General features: G+C 34.3%; 1 protein-coding gene across 1 annotated transcript; it reads right to left on the bottom strand.

Annotated features, from left to right (window-relative positions):
- Window positions 1-11266: 11266 nt before the first annotated feature.
- On the bottom strand, window positions 11267-14227 carry LOC131601617 (purple acid phosphatase). The gene is made up of 8 exons (XM_058873483.1): window positions 13793-14227; window positions 13361-13561; window positions 13043-13154; window positions 12708-12937; window positions 12345-12483; window positions 11988-12208; window positions 11776-11897; window positions 11267-11641 (listed from the first exon to the last, which is right to left on the bottom strand). Exons 1-8 carry the CDS (start codon window positions 13961-13963, stop codon window positions 11440-11442), a joined length of 1398 nt encoding a protein of 465 aa, XP_058729466.1. The 5' UTR covers window positions 13964-14227; the 3' UTR covers window positions 11267-11439.
- Between the last annotated feature and the right edge of the window lie 491 nt (window positions 14228-14718).

Raw genomic sequence — 14718 nt, 5'->3', positions numbered from 1 at the left:
AAATGTGTGTTCATGTATAATTGACAAAAATGAGAATTAACATGAGATAGTATGATTACTAGTGTTAATTGGATTGTATGAATCGTAATTGATTAATTGGCCTCTCATATGTGAATGATGTGTGTGTGTTGTGAATGTTGTGTACAATTGGTGGATAATTCATAGAGTTGAATTGTTGTGATATGTGGAAAGTTAAGATGGTAGAGATGATCTTAATTGCATATATTTGTGAGATTGTACATACATTCATATCATAGTGTGCCTTGAAACATAGGTGGAATTGCTTTGAAACACAAGCGTGGCTTGGATTCTAGAGTGAATCGGAAGGCGGTAAACTATATGTTTACATTTGGTGGCTTTGGTCTTGTCCGGATCTGAAGTGTGGCTAGATTCTATATGAATCGGAAGCGGTGGAACTTTGGGTCCATATTGGGTACCACATGCATAGAGTCACATGTCTTGCATTGAGTTACATTGGAGTTATGTGATGTTTGAATATATGTAATTATGTGACTAGGTGATTGTTATGTGTGCATGAGATGTGATAATTAAATTTGGTGATGTTTGATACATGATTTTGGTGATATATGTAAATGAAACGTATATGATGAAAATGCAAATATATATATATATATATATATATATATATATATATATATATATATATATATATATATATATGTATTAATGATATATGTATATATGTGGAATATATGAACCATGTTTTGCCATTGTTGATAGTTGTATTAATTTACGTTGTGATTATGAAGTATATGTTATTATGTGCTTGAATGACATACTTGTAAACTTGAATACATTGTTATAGTTGATAGTTAACATTATTGTTGTGATGCAAATTTCTTATATTGAGAAGTGGTGAATTGTGTATGATTTTATCTTTGCTATATGTATTATCATACTTTTCTTTATAATGTTTGATATCTCACCCCTTCTGCTGATGTTTCCCCAACCATGGGAAATGGGCAGGTACTCAAGTATAACTATGGAAGTTTGTAGGTTCATCGTATCCAGTTGGTGTGTCGCTCTGATACGTAGCACTCGGGGGGTTGTCTATATTGTTGTTTCTATGTTGTTCATGTTTTAGTTGTTGAGTTCCAAATTGGATATTGAGAAGTACTATGATGTTTGAATTTGTTTCCGATTAAATAAGATGATTTGTTTATAAAGCTGAATGTTATGATTCCGCTGCATATTAAAATGAAGTTGGTTTGTCTAAGAGCTGTTATAAGTTGTTTTGTGCTTATCTGAGATTAAAGTGCTATGTATCTGTTTATGAGTTGTTAATATGAAGTAAATGTGATATCCCAAATACTTGTTGATAGTTTTTAAAATACTCTGATTTCACGCATGATATTTTCGGGTAGAATTTGGGGTGTTACATTAGTGGTATCAGAGCCTGGTTTTTGTAACGCCCCAGACTGCTTTCGGGATGATCGACTGACCCCACAAACCAACACGGGTCTTTTCAGCATGCTTTGACCTCACTCGCACGCTTTCTGAGAAACTTCCCAGAAGGTCACCCATCCCAATACTACTCCAAGTCAAGCACGCTTAACTGTGGAGTTCTTATTGAACGGGCTCCCGAAAAGAAGATGCATCTTGTTGGTATAGGTAGTACCCATCAATCCTTATAAGCTTTCCTTCAACCATGCAGTCCCATACCTGCACGGCCTTAGGATTCCTCTCATTCCGATGTGGCGACCACCATTGCCTTCTTCGGCCTCAGGTGTTCCATGCGGTGCAACCACCCCTCGCCTTCTTCGGCCTCGGGTGTTACATGCCCACCAGCTTCCGCATGGTTCGTCCTCGAACCACATCGTACTGGGAGAGGTCTGGCTCTGATACCATTTGTAACGCCCCAGACTGCTTTCGGGATGATCGACTGACCCCACAAACCAACACGGGTCTTTTCAGCATGCTTTGACCTCACTCGCACGCTTTCTGAGAAACTTCCCAGAAGGTCACCCATCCCAATACTACTCCAAGTCAAGCACGCTTAACTGTGGAGTTCTTATTGAACGGGCTCCCGAAAACAAGATGCATCTTCTTTTCGGTAGCCTGTTCCATAAGAACTCCACAGTTAAGCGTGCTTGACTTGGAGTAGTATTGGGATGGGTGACCTTCTGGGAAGTTTCCCGGAAAGCGTGCGAGTGAGGTCAAAGCATGCTGAAAAGACCTGTGTTGGTTTGTGGGGTCAGTCGATCATCCCGAAAGCAGTCTGGGGCGTTACAAATGTAACACCCGAGGCCGAAGAAGGCGAGGGGTGGTTGCACCGCATGGAACACCTGAGGCCGAAGAAGGCAATGGTGGTCGCCACATCGGAATGAGAGGAATCCTAAGGCCGTGCAGGTATGGGACTGCATGGTTGAAGGAAAGCTTATAAGGATTGATGGGTACTACCTATACCAACAAGATGCATCTTCTTTTCGGGAGCCCGTTCAATAAGAACTCCACAGTTAAGCGTGCTTGACTTGGAGTAGTATTGGGATGGGTGACCTTCTGGGAAGTTTCTCAGAAAGCGTGCGAGTGAGGTCAAAGCATGCTGAAAAGACCCGTGTTGGTTTGTGGGGTCAGTCGATCATCCCGAAAGCAGTCTGGGGCGTTACAAATGGTATCAGAGCCAGACCTCTCCCAGTACGATGTGGTTCGAGGACGAACCATGCGGAAGCTGGTGGGCATGTAACACCCGAGGCCGAAGAAGGCGAGGGGTGGTTGCACCGCATGGAACACCTGAGGCCGAAGAAGGCAATGGTGGTCGCCACATCGGAATGAGAGGAATCCTAAGGCCGTGCAGGTATGGGACTGCATGGTTGAAGGAAAGCTTATAAGGATTGATGGGTACTACCTATACCAACAAGATGCATCTTCTTTTCGGTAGCCTGTTCCATAAGAACTCCACAGTTAAGCGTGCTTGACTTGGAGTAGTATTGGGATGGGTGACCTTCTGGGAAGTTTCCCGGAAAGCGTGCGAGTGAGGTCAAAGCATGCTGAAAAGACCTGTGTTGGTTTGTGGGGTCAGTCGATCATCCCGAAAGCAGTCTGGGGCGTTACAAGTGGTATCAGAGCAGGTCGGTCCGTCCGGCCAAGTTGTCGAGTCAGTTGAGTTGTGTGACAGTTGAATGATGTTAGTGTTTTATTCCTTAGTACGCGACATGTGTGTGAAACACTGTTGGTACTTGTTCGTTTTGTTGCAGGGTTAGTTTGAGTGAAGTAGGGAAGAAGCTGTGCTTCTTGGATATGTTTCACTTGTAAGTTATTGGTGCAATATATTTCTTAAGGAGACAGAGCAAGCAATGTAGAAGTTTGTTGGTTTCCGAATTCGAAGGTAACATGGATTTAAGATTTTGGTTGTTTAATAAGTCGGAACGTCTTGGAATAAGGACAATTGTTATAAGATGGAATTTAGGAAGTTGTCATATTCAGCATTATTGGTGGACTGTGAAGTTACCAGTTTAAGTAACCGTTGCATAGGATGTTGACGTAAGAATAATTATTAAGCGACGAATTACGGTAGACCTTGTCAAGGGATCCTTGGCAAGATATTGGAAAAGTTGTCGAAGTTGTTGGAACGTTCAAGTCAGAGTTAGAAATGCGAAGGGACGAGTATGATTCCAAGAATAAAAAGTGTTGATAGTGGTGTAAAGGAATTATGTTCTAATGTTATCACAAGGTGTGTGTTAGCATGTTCAGATGATTTTGGGAGTTAATGAAGTATGGTACTTTTGGTGACGTAAAGGATTCTATTGCAGTTAAGTAACGATGGTTTACGCTACCATTATGGTTGTCGGCTATCTATTGACAAATTGAGGAACTGATCACCCTTAATCTCATGTTGATAGTAGACGGAATCGTATTGGAATGAGATAGACTTGTCTTACCAGCTTGATAATATTGGAAGTGAATAAGTCTGTGCAAGATGGTGCGATGTTGTTTAGGTTGTTTGCAACTTTGGATGTTCATGAGGAAATGACGATTGGGGGATTATCGATAGTTGGCGCATTTGCATAAGTATTTCCTGAAGATGTAAGTGATTTACCGTCAGAAAGAAAAGTTGAGTTTTCGATCGATTTAGTTCCTGGAACTAGTCTTGTATCGAGGGCTCCATATAGGATGTCTGCTTATGATGTTGAAAGAGTTGAAGAGTCAACTTGAAGATTTGTTTGAGGAGAGGTTGATTCGTTCAAGTGTGTCGTCTAGAGGTGCATATGTTTTTGTTGGTTAAGAAGAAGGAAGGTTTTGCAAGGCTTTATGTTGAAACAAAAAGGACAAGTTGTAGCTTATGCTCCAAAGCAACTTAAGATTCATGAGTGAAATTATCTGACGCAAGATTTTGAGTTGGCCGCCGTTGTTTTTGTTTTAAAACTTTGAAGGCAATACTTATTTGGATCTAGATTCGATGTGTATAGTGACTACAGGAGTTTGAAGTATTTGCTTGATCAGAAAGAGTTGAATATGAGACAGAGAAGGTGGTTGGAATTCTTGAAGGACTAGGATTTTGCTTTGAATTATCATCTGGGAAAAGCGAACGTTGTAGCCAATGCATTGAGTAGGAAATAATTGCATATGTCTATGTTGATGATTCAAGAATTGGAATTGTTGGAATAATTTCGAGATTTGAGTTTGGTATGTTGAAGCTTACTTGTGGTATTCTTGATGAGATTAGAGAAGGTCAGAAATCGGATTTGAAATTGGTTGACAAGATGAAATTGATTGATTGAGGATAAGGTGATAATTTTCGGATTGACGAGAACGGTGTCATGAGATGTCGTGATTGAATTTGTATTCCAGATGTTTCGGATTTGAAAAAGAGAATTTTTGGGATGAAGGGCATCAAAGTGGTTGAGTAATTATCCTGGTGCTACAAAGATGTATCAAGACTTGAGAAAGTTATTTTTGTGGCGAGGTATGAAGAAGGATATTGCGGAATTTGTGTATTCGTGTTTGACTTGTCAGAAATCAAAGATTGAACATCAGAAACCGTCTGGTTTGATGCAACCGTTGTCCATTCCTGAGTGGAAGTGGGATAGCATTTCTATGGATTTGTTTTGGGTTTTTCTAGGAAATCGATTAATTGTGAGGCAATTTGGGTCATTGTAGATGGATTGACGAATTTTGCTCACTCTATTCCGATAAGCAGGGATTATCCGATGGAGAGACTTGCAAAGTTGTATTTTGAAAAGATTGTGAGTTGGCATGGTATTCCATTGAGTGTTGTTTCTGATAGAGATCCAAAGTTTACTTCTAGATTTTGGAAAGTTTTGTAGAGTACTTTGATTATTAAGTTGTGTTTGAGTTTTGTTTATCATCCGCAAGCTGATGGTCAAACGGAGAAGACGATTCAGTAACTTGAGGATCTTTTGAGAGCTTGTATTTTGAAGCTTTGTATGGTCGAAGGTGTGGAACGCCTTTGTGTTCGTGTGATTCTGGGGAGAGTAAGTGTAGTTTTGGAGATGAGATGGTTGCGTCGATGGTATTTTCGAGGACGAAAATATTCTAAGTGGGAGAGAGTTGTAACATCCCGATTTTTATTAATTTTTTTATTAATTATATTAGTAATTATATTGTTTGGTGTTTTTAATAATAACTTATTTATTTAGTTATTATGTGATATAATAATTATTTAAGTATTTAATTATGTGAGTGTTTGTGTTGTTTGACTTAATTGAGTTATTAGAGAGATATAACTAAATGGGCCTAAGTGATAGAAACATAATGGATGGATTGGTGGGTTAAGCCCAATTGACATAAGTGAGATAGTAAGAGAAGGTTAGGGTTTTAGAGGTTACTATTTTCATTTGGGGGAAAAGATAGGAAGAAGAGAAAAGAGGCAAAAGGGAAGAGAACAATGGTGGAAGAGAAAAGCTAGAAGAAACCTCATTTTCGCAGCAAGTTTCAGCATTGAGTCACCTTAGCAAAACGGATGTATCTCTCAATCCAACCGTTGGATCGTCGCGTGGTTTTGACACAACGTTCCTGACTCATAGAGGTAAGTTCTGACCGGAGCGATTTTGATTTTGAGGATTTTAAGTTCGTCTGATAAGCTGATTTCCGAACTGGTTTTTAGGTGTGTCTCCAAATTATGTTTGAAGGATTCATTTTGGAGAAAAGCTTAGAGCTATGGTGAAAGAGTTCATATTTGCCAAGGTAAGGGTGGGGTTCTTTCATGCTAAAGGGTTGTATGATAGTATGTTATAGTGGGTTTAATTCTATACTTTAATATCCATGTTTTTCTATGTTGCAATTTTGGGTATTTGATGATTTGTTGGAATGTGATGATATAAATGTGATAAGTTGTGTGCAATTGATAATCTATGTGTATTAGATTGTTATGTTTGTTGTGAGTAAACCATTGATAGTGAAATAATGGGTTTGTTATAGAATTGGAAAGTAATGGAATAGAAATGTAATAGTTGAATTGAAATTAATATAGTTTAATTATTAATTGGATAGTTAAATTATTAGTTGAATTGATTCCAATAAGTCTATGTGATTGGAATATACTTGGACTTGGACCAATTATTCGGTTTATCGGTAAATTACGGTATTTTGAGAAATTGTTTGTAATTGTGTTTTGGCTTGAATATGTATGTTGAGAAATATATATTGTCATGCCAATGATGTTGTTTTGATATTGATTCTTTATGGTTAGTTGGTTAGCATTAATTCTAATGACTAATTGCTTGATGTTGAAAATGTGTGTTTATGTATAATTGACAAAAATGAGAATTAACATGAGATAGTATGATTACTAGTGTTAATTGGATTGTATGAATCGTAATTGATTAATTGGACTCTCATATGTGAATGATGTGTGTGTGTTGTGAATGTTGTGTACAATTGGTGGATAATTCATAGAGTTGAATTGTTGTGATATGTGGAAAGTTAAGATGGTAGAGATGATCTTAATTGCATATATTTGTGAGATTGTACATACATTCATATCATAGTGTGCCTTGAAACATAGGTGGAATTGCTTTGAAACACAAGCGTGGCTTGGATTCTAGAGTGAATCGGAAAGCGGTAAACTATATGTTTACATTTGGTGGCTTTGGTCTTGTCCGGATCTGAAGTGTGGCTAGATTCTATATGAATCGGAAGCGGTGGAACTTTGGGTCCATATTGGGTACCACATGCATAGAGTCACATGTCTTGCATTGAGTTACATTGGAGTTATGTGATGTTTGAATATATGTAATTATGTGACTAGGTGATTGTTATGTGTGCATGAGATGTGATAATTAAATTTGGTGATGTTTGATACATGATTTTGGTGATATATGTAAATGAAACGTATATGATGAAAATGCAAATATATATATATATATATATATATATATATATATATATATATATATATATATATATATATATATATATATATATATGTATTAATGATATATGTATATATGTGGAATATATGAACCATGTTTTGCCATTGTTGATAGTTGTATTAATTTACGTTGTGATTATGAAGTATATGTTGTTATGTGCTTGAATGACATACTTGTAAACTTGAATACATTGTTATAGTTGATAGTTAACATTATTGTTGTGATGCAAATTTCTTATATTGAGAAGTGGTGAATTGTGTATGATTTTATCTTTGCTATATGTATTATCATACTTTTCTTTATAATGTTTGATATCTCACCCCTTCTGCTGATGTTTCCCCAACCATGGGAAATGGGCAGGTACTCAAGTATAACTATGGAAGTTTGTAGGTTCATCGTATCCAGTTGGTGTGTCGCTCTGATACGTAGCACTCGGGGGGTTGTCTATATTGTTGTTTCTATGTTGTTCATGTTTTAGTTGTTGAGTTCCAAATTGGATATTGAGAAGTACTATGATGTTTGAATTTGTTTCCGATTAAATAAGATGATTTGTTTATAAAGCTGAATGTTATGATTCCGCTGCATATTAAAATGAAGTTGGTTTGTCTAAGAGCTGTTATAAGTTGTTTTGTGCTTATCTGAGATTAAAGTGCTATGTATCTGTTTATGAGTTGTTAATATGAAGTAAATGTGATATCCCAAATACTTGTTGATAGTTTTTAAAATACTCTGATTTCACGCATGATATTTTCGGGTAGAATTTGGGGTGTTACAGCTATCACCGTGATCCGTTTGGATAAGGTGAGACAGGGTGTAGGCGTTAGCATGGGCTGGTAGGATTTAGGGTGCGAGATTTAGATCGTATGGCTATCGGAGTTTAACTCTGATACGTCGATCTACGGTAAACGTATCAGACGGTTGAGATCAAGCAATGACCGCGGGTACACGGTAATGGGGGAACACGGGATGTTATGACATATAAAAACGTGGGGGATTATTTTTAATTCATTCCATTTTTTATTTTTTTCATTTCCAAATGCTCTCTCCCTATTATCGTTTCACTCTCTTCCTCGTTCTCTCAGGGTATGTTTGGATTGATGGAATGTGATGGAATGGAATGGAGTGGAGTGGTATTTAATAAGATTCCATTGTTTGGATTTATAAATAATGGATGGAGTGGAATAGAATATGATGGAATCCATTCCATCCTATTCCATCATATCCTTCAATTTTCATTCCACCCAATTTGGGGTGTATGCAATGGAATGAACTAAAATATTCTATTCCGCTCCGCCAAATTATAAAATATACCCAAACAATGGAATGGAATCTCAATACCATTCCGCTCCGCTCCACTCCATTCCATCATGTTCCACTCCGCTCCGCTCCGTTCTAGTCCATCGATCCAAACATAGCCTCAACAACAGCAACATTCATATAAAAACCCAGAAGAAAAAAAACATAGTTTCAAACCCTAAATCCCAAAAAACCCAATCAAAACAATAATCAATCACCACAATATTCAATCCTATAGTTAAGTGTCTTTTCGGATTACCTCTCTCTTTGCCGTGAATTTTCGAGCTTTCCTCCTCCCGATTTCTGATCTACTCCTTCTGATCATGTTCTTCTATTAGTTTCAGATATCAAGGTTGAAGACGACGGCGTGGCTGGAAAAAGGGCTTAAGGTTTCGGTTTCGAAACCTAAGTCTGTTTGTGAGGGATTTCGTCGCTGAGATTTTTCTACTCCTTCTTCCGTTTGTAATTTTTCTCTGATTTTTTGTGATTTTTTGTTCGGTTAATTTTTCGGTCCTCGGTTTATTTGTTTTAGGTTTCATTTATAGTGTTTTAAAATTAGTTAGATTAGGAAATAAATTCAAGTCTGTCTATAGAATCAAATTAGTTAGTTTTGCATTTGTTTATGACTTAGTTATAATATTTGATCCGAATTTGATTTGTTCATATTTAGACTTTAAGGAAATGATTTGTTATTAATTTGTATTTTCGGGTTGATTTGCATTCAGTTTTATGTATATGTTCTTTCAATAAAAGGTTGTGTAAATTAGATGATTTGATTCCGATTTGTTTCCATTTCTAGATCTGTAATTTGGGTTTTGTTCTGATAAATTAGGGTTTGTATAAGGCTGAAGGATGTATGCGGCGGCCGCTTGTGGCTTGGAGAAGGATTTAATTAATAATAATTAATAATAATAATAATAATTTTAATATTAAAATTAGTAAAAAGTATGCAGGTTTAGTGATAATAATTGATTAAAAGTAGATGATATTAACTTAATAATAGTAGCAATAATAATAAAAAAGTAGACTATCCTTTATTTGATTCTATAATAGTAACGATTTAAACATTCTAATTAAGTTAATAATTAATACTTTAATATAATAGAAAAAGCTACTAATAAAACTTAATAATAATAAAATTTAATTGATGTTATTCTAATAAAAGTAGTAAATTAAAACTTTCTTACTGATTGCAAAAAGTAGTAACCGTAGGTTTCTCTTTTTTTTTTTTTTTTGAATTAATACTCTTTTTTTGGAAAAATTTTCTTTACTAATTGAAAAAATAGTAACCGTAATTCTAAAAGGTTTCTTTTTTATTTTATTTTTAAATGACATTCTAATAAATACTAATCCTAATAAAAAATGACAAAAGTCTACCAAATATTAAAAGAAGATTAAAATTCTAAAAGTAACAAATTATACTAAATCTTAAAAGTAATAGTTAATATATTAATAATAACAAAATAGTATTTATGATAAGCTAAATATGTTATTTTTGTAAAAATAAAAAGGTAAAGTCAAATATCTTGATCAGTTGACCAACGAGTCAATTATACATATTTGTAGACAAAATTTGAATAGTTCATATTTAATCAACCCTTTAATTAGAAATCATATCATTCTAAATAGACAAAAATATTCTTAAATGGGCCTTTCATATTGGTTTTAAATAGTTAGCCCACCCAAACATATACATCTCCACTTTCACTAAAATAATGATTTATATTTCTAGCTAAATGCACTATCACTAAAATCTAATAAGTTTAATAAGACTAAGAATTGACCGCTTGACACTAATGAGGGCAAATTTAGGGTATGACATTTATAAACCTCTTTTACACAATTTTAGAGTCATCAAATATTTGGCTGAAACAAAAATTAGTTTTAGGCCCTAATGAAATGTTTTAATAATTAGTGCATAAATAAATTTACATAAAAAATTAATTATAATTATTAAAATATTTAATTATAATTATTAAAAATATTTAATTAAAATTATTAAAAATATTTATTTATTAAGATAAAAAATTAATTATAATTATTTAAATTATTTAATTAAAATTATTAAAAACATTTATTTATTAAAAGTTTATAAAAATAATTTAAGAAAAAAATCAAGGTAAATTTTTAAAAAATTATATAAAAAGGAACATTTGCTAATATTACACAGATGCATATTTAATCCTTTCTTTTATTTTATTTTTAGGGGACAACTTCTCTACCCATCACAAAAAGTTGTGTAATGTACCTTCTACCAATCACATTGCATCATTTAGTTTTATCTTATTTAATTAACTATTAAATAGTATTTTTTGGTTGTTTCCAAGACATTTTACATTAAAGGTAACTTTACTCAACTTTTTAAGTTGGGTAGATAAGAATTCACCTTATTTTTATTATGCCAGTCATAATTAGTCTTCAATATGTCAACATTTACTATGAATTGTCGACTGTATATTGATTTATTTCAGAGTCTTTATACTAGAGTCACAATTTTTTTCACCACCTCATTCCTTTTATAATATCTATTTTCTATCAATAATACACTTTCTTCCCTTCTTTAAATTTGAGTTCATATATCAGTACCTATAATATATTAATAATTATACATAGAAAAGTAAAGCATAAAAGATGATGTTTTCTCCTTTGCATTATCTAACAGTCATGATACAAAGTAAAATGAAAGGTAATGACAACCACAATTGATTGTAGTATATTGATACACAAACAATTGTTACATAATCATGACTTTATTCACATTGAGTATTCTTCTGAAAAGTAAACCAAAGTGTTAATGGGAAACATGAGCTGAGGAATCATCAAGTGGGTTCCAAAATCTGTTGAGAAACCAAAGAGAATCACCCTCAACATTTTCACCATCCTGATTCCTGTGCCAGCTATAATGAGCATGTGTTCTGTTCTTTATATCGAATATGGCATGTCCGAAACTAGCTTCTCGGAATGCTGAGTAAGATGGCTGTGGTTCTGTCATGCTGCAGTTCAAATCATGTTTAAATCAGACTTAGCTCCATAAAAAAATTTAGTTTTCAAACCTTAAAATGTCAAATAAAGATGAATAGAGGAAGTGTTTCATAAGACTCAAAAGTTTAATGTATATGGAACTTACTTGGTTGCTAAGCCTTCAAGGTTTCCTCCATCTCCAATGGTTATGTATACAGGAGCTGATTCATCTTTTATCGGAGTGCAAATGCCATTCACAATATTGTACGCAACATTGGAGACACGTTCCTGACACATAAACAAAATAATGAATCTATTTCTGAAATGTGATTATAACAGAAACTACTTTGAGCAGCTTCTAAGTATATTAGCACTTACAGAACGTTCGTAGGCATGGACATGGCCAGCATAGACAACATCAACCTTGTACTTAACAAACCATGGCTCATACATTACTCTCATTGTTTCACCTTCCATGTAATGATAGTTGTAGCTGTTATACCAAGGTGAATGCATGAGAACAATCAACCAAGGAGTTTCTGTTCTGTTAACTTTCGGTAGCTCCTGTTCAAGCCATTTGTATTGTGGTGTATATTTTCCTGATAAAGAAAAATAGATCATTATACCATCAGCTATACAACTTTGAAAACAGCGAGTCAGTGACCGTAGTAATACGGTTAAGCGTATGTCTAATTATCTATGGGGAAGAAGAGATATCTAGATATCTAGCAATACCGTATGCTGAATATGAGGCCAAGACAATGATGTGTGCTGAAGCTCTTTTGATAGAATACCAAAAGGGTGAAGTACTTTGAGATGCTTTATAAGGAGTACGGTATCGGTGCGAAAAAGGCTTGAATGGTTTTGTTTCTCCCTGCAAACAATCATCAGTCCGTGATAATCATTATCAAAATTTGGATTTGGAAAATGCTCTGCACAAATGTTAAAATCTATGGAAGGCATATTTGATGTCTGACACAAACACCAAACTGAAACATGTGATTACATCTATTTTCTCAAATTAGTACTAGTGTCAATGTCATACTCGGTGTATGTGCAATATAGACTAAATCAAATCAATTTCTATTGGAATCTTACAATTTCTGGAGCAAAATCAATTTCATGGTTTCCAACAGTCCATATCCACGGTTGATAAGCAACACTCCTCTCTGCAAACCTTCCCCAAGTATCCCACCTATTATTGTCATGATTGGGGTAATTGTCTGCATAAGAAAGATCTCCAACAAACAGCACTGTTTGCCCTTTTCTCGGGTTCAATTCATAATGAGAAAGTGTCCTGTTTGAATCATAGCTCTGACCAAGATCCCCTGCAAACAATGATACATCAGTTAATAACAAACATAGTAGCCTATTGGAATCTATATAGCACCAACTATATAGACAGCTGATAAATGTGAACAAGTTTGTTTTACCTATGAGACCAAATGTGTATGGAACATCAGGACCGATTTCAGGAGGAGTTGTAAACCAAAACTTCCTTGTTGTGTTTTCAAGTCCAACCTCATAATAATATTTTGTATCATACTGTTCAAAAACAACCACAAATATCAACAGTTACAACAACAACAACAACAACTAACCGGAGTCAACTACATGAATCAATTTCTACTGTATAATATTCTATCCTAGATCATGTTCTTCTTATCCAATTCAATAATCTCGAGATCTTGCTTAAACATCTGAACATGAAACAAAATTCATGACATGTATGTAATGAAATTGAAAAGTACCTCCAAATTCCTTATAGTAGCATGATGAATAAAACCAGATGTATAATTGAAGAATCTATAAGTAACAATTTTCCCTCTAGCAAGCTTCTTCCGGTTGCTACTCTCACGCCAGTAACGCACTGCATTTGACCCCGGTTCATCCTCAGTCACCCACGAAACTATCACCGCTTTCCCCACAAGATCACCTTGTGTTATATGAACCTAAAAAGCACATAAACATCACACAAAAATATCACATCATATAATAACTCCACTTTTATCCCAAATCATTTTGTCATCAAATAAAAAGCCCTGATTGATAAAAATAGCTGATAACAGATCAACTAACATATTACTGATAACTGATAGTTTATAGCTGATTAACTACACAATTCTCTTCGAATAATTCAAAATTGAAAAAAGAAGCTTAGAAAGAAAATAAGAAAAGTATACCTGTTGGGGAGCATTATAACCAGAAGGAACAGCAAAAACATCGCTATCAAGTGGCATATCAACGGCCTTCTCAACATTCCTAACAAAAGCACTAGTAGTACCTCCATTACATAGAATCGCCAAATTCAAAACCAAACCTAGTAGTACCAATAAGCTTTGAAAAAGACCCATTTTTCTGAACCTCAAAGACCCTAATGAATATCTCAAAGAAATCTATTGCATTTAATATTTATACTAAAAGTATATGAATTAAACTAGTTGAGCCATAAAAGGAATTGGCATATATTGTGGAATATTCAGGTTTGGAGTCAACTGAAAACAGCGGGGCCGTGAAGGAACATCGCCAGTTAGTTTGTTTGAAAAACAATTAATAGGTTCAGACTCGAGAAACACGAAAGAGATAACTTTTTTGATTGGTCCTGTTTAGGATTCTAGCTGTGTGCTGTCCTACCCGTATATTCCTGTTATGTAAATTTTGAATTAAAATTGATTCTTACCTTAATATTTAGAATATTTAATTTTGATTCTTTCCTTATAAATAACAAAATCCATACATATATTTATTTTATTCTTTATACATATTTTATTTTATTTGATTTTATAAGACTGATTATTTTTATGAATTTGGCATAAATCTCTTAACAAATTACCTATCATTTTTTTTATCCTTTATACACAATATTTATGAATGCCATAAATATTTCAACATAATACATCTACTATTATTATTCTATTCACTAAGCTTTTTTTATTATTTAAAATAAATTTTATAAAAAAAATAGCATAAATAACTCAACAAACTAAAAATTTTAATTATATTAAATTTTTTAAATATTAAATCATTCGGTTATTAATTATTGTTATGTAGTACATGCTAAATTTTATATTATACTCCATCTGTTTCAAAATGACAGTCGTTTAGGGTT

The sequence above is a fragment of the Vicia villosa genome, linkage group LG5 (genome assembly GCF_029867415.1).
Source record: "Vicia villosa cultivar HV-30 ecotype Madison, WI linkage group LG5, Vvil1.0, whole genome shotgun sequence".
NCBI classification, from domain to species: domain Eukaryota; kingdom Viridiplantae; phylum Streptophyta; class Magnoliopsida; order Fabales; family Fabaceae; genus Vicia; species Vicia villosa.
Note: the sequence above shows the minus strand (reverse complement) of the source record. Positions and strands in the feature narration are given on the sequence as shown.

Excerpts from the sequence above, each read along its gene's own strand:
- LOC131601617 (XM_058873483.1), bottom strand. The coding sequence starts at position 13,963 with ATGGGTCTTTTTCAAAGCTTATTGGTACTACTAGGTTTGGTTTTGAAT. Across the intron at positions 12,938-13,042 it reads ATACACATTTGGTCTCATAG|GGGATCTTGGTCAGAGCTAT; the intron begins GTAAAACAAACT and ends CATTGTTTGCAG. Across the intron at positions 12,209-12,344 it reads GGCCTCATATTCAGCATACG|GAAAATATACACCACAATAC; the intron begins GTATTGCTAGAT and ends TTTCTTTATCAG.